The 11,685-nt window shown below is 47.5% G+C and overlaps 2 protein-coding genes across 2 annotated transcripts in view; one reads left to right on the top strand and one right to left on the bottom strand.

Moving 5' to 3' along the window:
* Positions 1–225, bottom strand: part of LOC122169941 (ras-related protein Rab-18-B-like) — a 5,841-nt gene extending 5,616 nt beyond the window's left edge. The window contains exons 1-2 of the mRNA XM_042836475.1: positions 93–225; positions 4–15 (exon numbers count right to left, since the gene is read on the bottom strand). Of these exons, the coding sequence (XP_042692409.1) occupies positions 4–15; positions 93–157 (77 nt within the window). The 5' untranslated portion in view covers positions 158–225. The remainder of the gene's footprint in view (positions 1–3; positions 16–92) is intronic.
* A 13-nt stretch (positions 226–238) lies between these two features.
* DUSP3 (dual specificity phosphatase 3) lies at positions 239–7,046 on the top strand. Its single transcript, XM_042836472.1, has 3 exons — positions 239–422; positions 3,287–3,513; positions 5,772–7,046. Exons 1-3 carry the CDS (start codon positions 301–303, stop codon positions 5,975–5,977), a joined length of 555 nt encoding a protein of 184 aa, XP_042692406.1. The 5' UTR covers positions 239–300; the 3' UTR covers positions 5,978–7,046.
* Positions 7,047–11,685: the final 4,639 nt, after the last annotated feature.

Raw genomic sequence — 11,685 nt, 5'->3', positions numbered from 1 at the left:
AACCTCAGCAAAAGGCTGCACGAACACAAACCGGCACTCAGCACTGCAGCACACAGCGCGCAGCTTCTCGCCCCGCCCGGTCCCGGTCCCACCTGGACTTCCCCACGGCGCTGTCTCCGATCAGGATCAGCTTCACGGTGATGCCGGTTCCGTCCATACCCCCACGCAGCGCCCGCCGCCTGCCCGCTATCCCGACCAGCTGCTCGGACTCCGCCCCTCTCTCGGCGGTGCCGGGCGGGGCGGGGCGATCCGTGTCGATCGGCGGAGCTAACGGAGCCTCGCGAGCGTCCGGATCCGGCCATGTCCGATTATCGGATCTCGGTGGAGGAGCTGAACGACCTCCTTGCGAACGGCAGCGGTTGCTACAGCCTGCCAAGCGCGCACAGCAACGAGGTGGTGCCGCGCATCCACGTGGGGAACGCGTGAGTGCGGCGGGCCGGGAGCGGGCGGCCCGCGAGGGGCTGCGTAGGGCTGCGAGGAGCGGGAGGGGCCAAGCCGCCGCCCCCCCCGGGCATCCATAGGGAGCCGCGGGGCCTGACTGGCTGCAGGGCCTGAGCACGGCGCCGTGCGGGCTCCTATGGCACCCAGCGGGCGCTGCCCATAAATGGCACCTGCTGCAGAGCCCGGCTGCGGGCGGAAGGGCTGAATGAAGCGCACGCACAGTTCAGGAGCGAAACGCCCCGTGTTGGGCTTGGAGTTTTTTTTTTTTTTCCTAATTCCTAATTTGGGGCTTCTAATTTTGGGGAGGTTGTCGGTGTTTATAAATAGCTGAAGTGTGGGAGGCGAAGGGACGTGGGCAGCCTCTTGTCTGGGGACAAGGACGAGGGGAAATGGGCTGAAACTGGAGCATGGGAAGTTCTGCACCAATATGCAGAAGGGCTTCACGGTGAGGGTGATGATGGAGCACTGGGATGGGCTGCCCAGGGAGGTGGTGGGGTCTCCTTCTCTGGAGATATTCCAGACCCATCTGGATGCCGACCTGTGCAGCCTGATGTAGGGAGCTGCTTGTGCAGCGGGTTGGACTCAATGATCTCTGAAGTTCCCTTCCAAGCCCTGCAGTTCTGTGATTCCCCTGCTGCCTCCTATCCTTGTCCATGGTTACCCAAGGGACGGGATGCTGTGGGGTGACAGGGCAGCAATAGCTGCGTGTGCCTCAGAGCTGCTCAGGCCCTGTGTTTGCAGTGCATTCCTTTATCCCATTCTGTTCCAGCATCTGCTTGGAGCTGGAGACCTCAGTGTGCTGCGTGTCAGCTCTGTGCTCGGCTCCCTTCTCCATTTCAGCCTTCATTGCACAAATGTTACTATCTTTGCAGAGCTGCTGGGAGCACTTCATGGGGGGAGCAGGAGAATAAAGTAATGCGGTCGTTTGCTCTGACAAATCTCCTCTCTGCCTTGGAGGGATCAAGCACTGCCTGCAATGTGAGGCTGCTCCCACAGCTACCGGGGGCAGGGATTTTATAACAGAGAGAGAATTTACAGAGTAATGACATCCACGGAGAGTTTTACCATGGAGAGGTTGGAATGTCAACACCCAGCATGAAAGAAACAGAACTTAAACAGAGTTTGGACAGGAATTCATGGCAAGAAATTAAGACATCTGAGTGAGAATTCAGACAGTTCTGCTCGAAGCCTTTTACAATAGTATGCATATTTTTTTCTCTCCTTATGAATGACTCAACCTCGGGTAAAAGTAACAGCGCTGAGACGTTCAGGAGGATGAGACTGAATGGGGTCACAGCGTGGGATAACAATTTGTCTGTCAAGTACCACGTCTCCCTTGCAGTACATGGAAGTTATCATTAATGCAAACACAGAGGTGAAATGATAAAATAAAAAGAGAGCTTTTGCATATCACAGCAGACAGTTGTAACCTTTCAAAGCGATCAGACGAGAGTTCTGAAGATGAGTCAAAATGCAGTATCACTAAAACAAGAAAGATCAGATTAGTGACATTCACACAATGTGTTTTTCAAGCAGCAGCACAGTCAGACAATTCAGATGATATCAGAAGTACGAATAATGTCCTATCATGGCCAGCATCAGGATATATTTGAGTGTAATCTCATGGTAAATGAGCAGGACAGCTGGACAGAATGCATCTTTGCCAGGCTTGCAGAGCACGTATCTGAGCATTCTGGCTGCTTGAGTGTGTATGGTTAACCCACAAAACAATTTTTTGTTCCTAATGGGCTCAAAGTGCAGTAAGGAATCTGAAGGATCCCAAAATCCCAATCCTAATCCCAAAATCCTAATCCCCAAATTAACATGAAGTTGAGTGGTGGAGGAGCAGCTTTGCATGGACGTAACAGTGGAAATGAAAATGCGCTGTGGGGCAGTTTTTGCTCCGTATTAAAGATGTGGTTTATTTGCTTGGGTGAACGGGTGCAAAGCAGATTCCCATGGATCCCAACCACTATCAGATATGCCCTGACCCACGCACTGTTCCTTGTGCCACAGTCACCACTTAAACAGAGGAACTCGCAGGTGAATTAACGCTTTTTGTTTTGGCCTTGCTCTGTAGGATTTACTTTTGTGTTGCAAGCAGAATTCCCTTGGCCCTGATACTTGTCCCCTGGCACAGATGATGTCCTGCCAGATGGAAAAATCTGTCAACATTTGTTTGGGTAATGAAGTCCTTTACAAATACTTGGCCCGTTGCCCGTAGTTGTTTGGCACCGAGAGAAGATGTAGAAACTTCACTCATGCATAAGAATTCGTGCGTGAGGATAATTTAAGGGGTGAAGGGTCGTTAGGAGGAAAGGAATGCTCTAGATGTTCATAAAGCCTTGAGTTATGTGAACGTTGCCCTATGCAACCACGTGGTGTGATAACATACATCTTGCTTTCTGTGTTTCTGTACTCCTGTGGCTTGAGAAGGAGCATTGGAGGCCGCCAGCAGAGGCTGCTTGTAGCTGGTTCTTAAATTAGCACATGGAGAGAGTGGTTAATCATAGGAGCAATTAGCCAGGCATTTCTGCGATCTCCTAAGTTTCCTTAGTTCAGTCAGAATTTAATGTTCACAGCTACAGCTGTGCCATAGTAGGGAGCAGAGGATTAAGTCCCAGTGTTCTGCTGTCAGCCAGGAAAGGAGCATTCTCTGACATGCAAGTAGTGACCAAGGCTCTGAATATTTCCGCGTGTCAAATCTTTAGCTAATTTGAGCGCTGTATATTTAGCATCCCTGAGCAGAAAAATGCAACCTTTCGGTCATCAGTAGCTTTTGGGGACGTCGTCAATACCGAGACACCGAGTTCTAATCGTTTTCTTGACACTTTTTGTCACACAGGTTCATAGCCAAGAACATTATGAAGCTGCAGCGCCTGGGGATAACCCATGTTCTGAATGCAGCAGAGGGGAAGTCATTCATGCATGTGAACACTAATGCAGAATTCTATGAAGGCACAGGCATCACATACCATGGCATTAAAGCTAACGATACGCAGGAATTTAACCTCAGTCGATATTTTGAGGAGGCAGCTGATTTTATTGAGAAAGCACTTTCCCAGAAGGATGGTAAGGCAAACTGAAATGTCTTTCTGCCTTATTTTCTGTACGCTGCGTATGGTTTAGCTCTTTATTTCACTGCTTGAAGTGGTTCTTTGCTCTGATTTTCAGTTGGACAGGCAAACCAGTGATTCAGATCAAGCCTTGGCATCAAAGACACCTGAATATTCAATAAAACATCTTAGTCATCTCTCTATGTATGTGGACCTCCAGTATATGTTAAGTGGAAGTCTGACATTTTAGGGATGACTTTGCAAAGTGAAACAGCAACTGCATCCTGAAGTAGTGGCTGTCTGTGCCCTTATTATTCCTCAGACAGATGAAAAGCCCAGAAAGCAAATACAGGATCTAAAAGTAGTTTTACAGCATTGGAAGGCAAAAATGATGCAGGTAATGCATTGCTGAATTTGCTGTATGTTTGCTTCTCAAGCATACAGTAAGGACAGAGCCTGTCTCTATGATCTTATTATTATTTTATGTCACAATTACCCCTTTAGTCCCTGGGATTCCAGGAAGGCTGGAGATGATAGGTGAAATGCTGTTGATTGCCACATTTCTCTAACAGTGTTTCCACAGAGCAGAAATCCTGGGGCAAAGTGCAGTGGGTCAGAAGGTGCTTCTGCTCTGACTGTTGCAGCATACCACTCGTTTCTACATATGCTTCATTTCTTTCTTGCTTCGTGACTAAATGTGAGCAAAGAGGAATGAGGATTCCCACAGTGCCAAGAGTTCTGTCCCTGAAGTGGGCAAAAGGGGAGCTGCAGCTGGGATGTGAAGTTAAATGCCAGCTCTTGCAATTAGTTCTATGACCCACTGATACAGCCTGCAGTTGGAAGAAGTGTTCAGCAATGCCAGCTATGCATTGGTCCCCACCAACTTCAGCTAATCTGATCAGAATCGACAGCAGCACTTCTGCTTTGCCATTCTTTCCGTCTAAATATTGCCTCCTGTGACTGCTGCTGTTTTCCTGCCGTGGTAAACAAAAGAACTTTGTAGCTGGGTGGCGGTGGAGCCAGGTTTGAGATTAACTCACTACTTAAATATGATAGGGGATTTTTTTTTGCAGTGAAAGGTAGAGCAAAAGCAGTAGCGAAGTGATGAAGGATGCAGTACTGCTCTCTCCTGCAGTTTCATTTCAGCTTTGTAGCTGCACGAGGTTCTGGAGGGGAGCAAAATGAAGGCAGGGCTGCTGTACCCAGATCAGCCCAGGATTCTCACTGCCTTTCACAGAGGAAGGCCAGAAACCCTTTTGCTTCTGACCGTAGAAAGGAAGTCAGTTCTCTTCCACATGCTTAAGAATCTTTGAATCCTGCTAATTCATGGCTGCAGGCTCTCAGGAAATGTAAAGAATTAATTGTTTTAGCTGTTCAACTCGCTTCTGATTAGAGGTTTGCCTCAAGCTGAGCAGAATATGCAGCTCAAGGCAAATATGGTAACAGGCTTCCGAGCAAGTCGTGGCCTCAGCAAGTCTGTGTGGTTCATCTGTTCTGTGGTCTCAGAAAAGAATTTACTCTGGAGGGGAAGCCTGGGGTTGTATTTTGTGTCTGGAAAAGCAGGGCAAAGAGGAAGCAGCTGAGAAGCAATAAAAATGAGTTAGGTTTCTCAGAGGGAGCAGCAGCCTGCTTAATTATTGTTGGATGCCAACTGTCAGCATTTTTCCAATAAACATGGGAATAATTTCCCTAATCAGTTAGCTGGAAGCTTTTCATTGGTGCTGGCAGAAGGTACTTCTGGTTCTTGTTATTGCATAATTAGTGGTTTCTTTTACTTGAGTGTTAGTGTGATTCATAGAGAGCCAGACAAGCAGCCAGGTATGATCCAGCACGGAGTTATCATGGGAATTGACAGCAGTGCAGCCAGAAGGGTGGGTGTCCTTGAGGAGATACAGTATGTGACAAACAGCATCTGTCTGCAGCGTATTTTAAACGGTGCATCATTGATTCGTGCTGTTTGGTACCCAGTCATCCTTAGGTACAAGACATTCTGAAATAGAGATTGGAGAAATATAGATAGGTGCAGGCTGGCCTTCATAATGCAGCAGCAAATACACTGCAGTGTGAGTGATGTAGAACTGTTAATTCTGCATTATCCACACGTCAGGCTGTAGCAGCTATCGCAGCCATAGCATCAAGTTTTACGTATCTCCATCAGAATTCCCAATTCAGAGTCCTGGGTGTTCCGAAGGACGAATTGTCGCGATTTATTTCATGCTGCATTTCCATCCTCTGTTCCATTATAACCCACGTTATGACCTGTTTTCCCTGCAGGACAAGTGTTTGTGCATTGCCGTGAGGGCTACAGCCGTTCTCCTACGCTGGTCATCGCCTACCTCATGCTTCGCCAGAACATGGATGTCAAGTCTGCTTTGGTCACTGTCCGGCAAAAGAGAGAGATTGGCCCTAATGATGGCTTCCTAAGGCAGCTTTGTCAGCTAAATGAGCAGTTAGTGAAGGAAGGCAAAGTGAAGCCCTGAAACAGAGCGCTGTAGTGTTTCTGGGGTGTTTTCTCAAACCATCAGAGGATATATGAAGTGCTTTAGATTCCTAACCCCCCAGCCGCCAAGCTAAGTCACGTTGTGTGAGGGAGGCAGAATTCCTGCTCTTGTCTAGTGAAGGGGTCTTTCTCAAACTGTGGGTCTGTCTTTCAAGGTGGCACAACTTGTTGTGTCGCTTGTGGGAGTTGTTGCAATATAGAGGTGTCTTTAGAGGGGTTGCTCGGGTGAGGACAGCTGTTCACACATATTTCAGTGCCCCTTTGCAGGCTTTGTAACATGCTTTGCATTGACATCCCGTTGCCTCATTCAAGCTTTGTATTTTACTCCACCAGAGCACTGTTTGCTGAGAGCCCCCATACATCTCTCACTCCTCATTGAAGTACTGTGTTTTCTAAAGCTTCTTTTTCATGCACACAGGTGCCTCAAGTTTGAGTGTAGGAGCTTCAAGGAACGGAGCAGCATATATGCAAATGCACAGATGCACTCTTGCAAAAAGAAGTATGCAGTATTGTGTTCAGTGTGGATATATGCAATACACAGTGTGTGGTAGTAAAGCCATTCAGAGCCTGACCTTGATGCACACTGTATTTCCAAGACTATTTGTACCACTTGCTGTTGTGATTGACGTGAAATAGTCTGATATTAAAGTTTATTTTTATTATAAACTCACACTCTGAAGAAAATGTGGAGTAAATGTTGAGAAAAGAACTCCAGCAAGGGAAGAAGAATGGCTGTACTTAGGAGTGCTTGTACTGGGTGTATGATGAAGCGTGAAGTATCAGGATGGAATGGCTTCTGAGGTTTGTATTGAACCACAGTCTCCCTGTCCTTATGCTGTTGCTGTTTATTAATGTGGAATAGCAAGATGATATCTACAGATTTCTTCCAGCATTGCAGTGCAGGTGTGCTTACAGAGCATTTTGTTGGTGCACTCTGACTTGAATTATTTGCATGGCTCCATTCAATAGAAACCACCGTTGTTACATGCCACGTGGAACAGAAAGCGTTTCCTTTCTATTAAAATAAATCATACCTTGATTCTGTTGGACATGCAGATGAAATGAGTCATTGCAGTGATGGGAGAGGGAGCCTTGTTTACGGTATGCTCGAGTGGGTCTGCGTGTGCCTGTCAGTTATTGCAGCTCTGTGAATGCAGAGGATCTCCCTCTACAGCCTCAGAATTGTTGGCTGTGCTGTCAGAACCCTGGGAGGTTTGTGATCCCTTTTTAGCCGTGCTTTAATGAGGGTCTAGGTTTAAAATCCTAACGCTGCTTTAACTGGAAACACCTGTATTAATAATCCACCTGAGTCCAAATCCAGTTTTATGTATTTGTCTCACTATAAAAAAAGCACAGGACAGACATTGTTAAGCTTCTTTAAAAATTTTGTAACACGAGGGTGGAGGGGAACGAAGACAACTCTATTAGCAATTGATTTAAAGTGCTGCAACACTGTGGTAAGGAACTGATGGGTGACTCAGAAAGGACGTTATTTTAGCAGTATTTGAGGCTAAGCAGGGACTGTAAAATCCACATCTGCCATAGAACAAAGATATCTGCCAAGTCAAATCCAGCGCAGTGAAAGAGATGCAGCAGCTTGGGCTTTTTGTGCTCAGTTGGAGAAGTTGGAAGGTAGAGGGGAGCGGGGCGAGGAGCTCTTATGTTACAGCAAGGAACAAAGGAGGATGTTCAGATAGATAATCATCCCTCTGGAATGATGATATATGCAAAAATGAATCCATCTGAGCTGCGTCTCCCAGCCATCAGCACCCGAGGGAAGTTTCCAACTCAGAATTTCGATCCAAAGGAAAAACTGTGTTTTCTGAGTGCTGTCCTCATCCTTCGGTCCTGCGCTGTTGGCAATGACAATCTTGTGTCTAATAAGCTCTTCTGAGCTGTAAGTAATTCAAGGCCAGGCTGGATGTGGCTCTGGGCAGCCTGGGCTGGTGGTTGGCAACCCTGCACGTAGCAGGGGGTTGAAACCAGGTGGGCATTGTGGTCCTTTGCAACCCAGGCCATTCTACGGTTCTGTGATAATGCTGAATGCTTTCCAAGAGAGCGTTGCAGTTGGACACACTTAGCAAAGTTATTTCAAAATTAGAGTTAACAGCATCCTAAGACCAGACTGGCAGCTGTAATACGTTGTGTTGTAATTCCCTTTAAACTCATGTAAGTGTTGGACACATTTTCCTCCTAAAGATGTGTATGTCTGGCTTACCTCCCAGTGCCAGGAGAGTGCATCTTCCAGCAGTACCCTGCAGATCCAGGCTGTGTGTGTGTGTGTGCTCCTTGAGCTGGAGCAGCACTCCCATCCGACCCATCCTCCTCCTGCAGAACAAGGCAAAAACAGCACACAACACATCAGCAATGTTCCTCTCCACAGTGTTCCCACTTCTGTTGTGCAGAACTAACCAAATCTGCTACAACTGGAAGCAGTGGTTTGTTTTGGTCACAACCCTGAGGAAGTATCTTCCAGGGGGTTGCAGGTGAGAATGAGTGTCCTTATTCCTCATACAGCAAACGCATCCTGTGCATGGCATTACAGTGCAGAAGCCAGGTGAGCGTTTGCTGTTGCTTTTTCATTAGGAGTTGGATTTGGAAATCTACATCACCGTTCTGAAACTGCTGTTGACATCTGTACATCATACAACGATCAAACTGGCATTGACAGCAGTTCCCCAGTTCCCTTTTCACAGCCCCTCTCTTTCTCCAACACGTTCTTGTATACCTGGAGCTCAAAAGTTCCTTTTTAAATATAAAGCAAGTACTGCTAAATAGATACATGTGTTATATATATATATATATATATATGTACATATGGGAACAAAAAGTGCTGTGGGAAGGTTTGATGGCACTGACCTGACATTGAGCTGGTGGCTGAGCTGCTGCCTTATGGAGACGGTTGTGTTTAATTGCTGTCTGTAACTTTTGAATGGGCAATGACTGTATTCCAGTTTTTATTCTTTGGACAACGAATTCATTCCTTCTGTTTTGGAAACAAGCCCTGTAAGTGGAAGCTGTGGGAGTAAGTCAGCTGAGGGCTTTTTGGTTGGTTTTTGTTGTGTTTTTTTTTTTTCTTCTCCATATTTTAATTCCCTGCCAAGGTAGCTGGCCAGCTGACTCACCAGATGGAGCTGTAGGCTCGTTGTTCCCCACTAAGCAGCCCTCATTCCATCCCTGACCAAAGCTGTTATGTGAATCTGATGTCTTGGCACCAGCAAGGCAAGCAGCCAGAACCATTCAGCAGCACATTTGCTGATCTCTGGTGGGAGAACGATACGGATCTGTTTGCTCTCGGTGACGTAGAGGAGTCCATGCTGTAGCATTGGGGCTGCAGGGTGATAAATGGCTCTGCGGGATCCCTGGGAGAGAACAGGGCTCGGGCATGGGCAGCTCAGCAGTATTTTGGGGAGAGGACTGCTTGGGAAGCAAGGGAGTCCTTCAGAAAGTGGATTGCTGGGGCAGTGTGTAGATGATGGGCAGAGTTCATAGAGCTCAGGCTGTGCACATCCCTGAGGGTGTGGATGCCCCACAGAACCCCCCTTGGTCGAGGGAGGGCAGTGACACATGGCAGAACTGACTGCAACAACTGGGTTATGCAGATGTCTTCAAAGGGCAGTGACAATAGCAGGACACAAAATCTTGAGCCCAGAAAGCAGCAGCCAGAAATGAGCCCAGAACTTGAGCCCAGAAAGCAGCAGGGATTCAGGATGAGCACACGATGCTGTTTTACCCCCTCTACCTGCACCCCAGTCATGTCCTGGAAGCACAGAAGCACATATCTGATCCTTAATGAGGCCAAGGGAGAATTTTTTTCAGCTCTCATTATGGCAAACCCAAACTCAGCGCACTCTCAAAGTGTCCTTGGTAGAAATCACAAATGTCTGTTGTTTGCTTTTTTATTTTCTCTTGTGCTTCATTAACAGAGCAGAAATCAATTGTTCCTGGGGGCTGCAGCCTGAACTGTTCCTGCTTGCTGTGCTGTGAGCAGGCAAGCAGCTACAGGACGTGGAAGAATGTGTTTGTAGTTAAGGAATCTGAACGTCCCTGGGATTCTTTTCTTACTGCTGTCAGGCTGCCCTTGCTGAGGTTTTGTGCCAGAGGCAAAGTGCAGCTTCTCATTTTCACCTTCAGAGTTTTGCTTGCTGCTTCTCCCAGCGGGTGATACAGATAAATGTTCAGACAGTTTGTCAGAGAGGGCATCGTTCAAGTGCTTAGAGAAACCTTAAGAAAACCTTTACATCTTTTTATTGACACTACATTGTTGTGAATGCGCTTCCTGATCACTCTTGGAAATATTCTCTGTGCAGAAATTAACACAAACTGAGCTTTTATAGGCAAAGTTATGCCATTCTGAACACATTTGAATAGGGTAAGAATCATAGAATGGCTTGGGTCGGAGGGGACCTCAAGGATCACGAAGTTCCAACCCCCTGCCACCCCCAGGGCCACCAACCTCCCCATTTCATAGCAGCCCAGGCTGCCCTGGGCCCCATCCAACCTGGCCTTGAACACCTGCAGGGATGGACGGGGCATCACAGCCTCTCTGGGCAGCTGTTCCAGCACCTCACCGCTCTCATAGTAAAAGAACTTCCCTTGAGGAGCAGTTAGCAGTGCTCACTGATGATGGGGGCTCTCCCATTCATCCCTTGGCTGTGTTCTGTTGTGCCATGTGTTGTCCTATAGCACTTGGAAGAGGGTTGCTGAGCTGGTGGTGTTCCTGTCTGACAAAACACGCAGTTTGGTTCCCATCATCCTTACTTCTAAAACAATTAAAGAAACAAAAGAAATCACACGGCTCAATTATAAGACTTGCAAGTAGAGCCCAAGAGATCATCACACACAATTTCAAGCTTAACTCATTAAGCACCATAGCCCAGCTTGTTTTCAAAGAAAGATAAAACCAAAATCCTGCATGGAAGATACCCAAGCTGGTGTCTGTCATTTCTTCAGAATCCATTTCCCTCAGTGCTCCCATGGTGCTCCAACACAATATTCCTCCCTGCTGCATGGATCTGGAATCCAAACACATTGATTTGGAGCTGAGAAAAATTACAGTTGGAAAAACCTTTGCAACGCCTCAGAATTTGGGTTTGGGGCATCTGTGAGGCCATCACTATTCACATCACAATTGCTTTGGGTGGAAGAGGCGTTCTTAATTGAAAGAAATGCAGTGGTGCTGCTGCAGCCCATTGAATGGAGCAGGGAGGCTGAAGCTCCCCCAGCTCAGCACTCAAAAAGCCTCCGCTGTGCGTGTCTGGGGGTGTGGAAGGGCAAAGAGGTGAAATGCCCTCGGGTCATCACTGCTGTTTGGATGGATTATTTATCATCAGGGTCACCCCACAGGAGAGCACATCTCCGCTTCACGTTTGGTGACACCTGTTTTCTGTGCCAGGGCAGGGGAATGGCTGGAATGGAATGCAAGCCTTAGGTAACGAGTTCCCTACAGGAACAGGGGGAAACCAGACAGCCCCAACTGCTCCCACCCCTCACAGAGGCAGAGGAGAACTCAGAGGCTCCTGTTGACGTTCTGAGCAATGTTTCAAAGTGCTGAAACTCGGTGAATCGCTTTGGAATCTCTTCTACATGCATGGGGATGGATGCGACAGACGTTGCAGGAACATGCACAGGTGTCCTTCGCTGCTCTGAGAGCACATTTGCTTTCAGTAGCTGTGATGAGCTCAGTGC

This window comes from Centrocercus urophasianus, unplaced genomic scaffold, assembly GCF_019232065.1.
Source record: "Centrocercus urophasianus isolate 14NV4802_14NV808 unplaced genomic scaffold, USGS_Curo_1.0 seq_61, whole genome shotgun sequence".
Lineage (NCBI taxonomy): Eukaryota > Metazoa > Chordata > Aves > Galliformes > Phasianidae > Centrocercus > Centrocercus urophasianus.
This window is presented reverse-complemented; position numbering and strand designations above follow the sequence as displayed.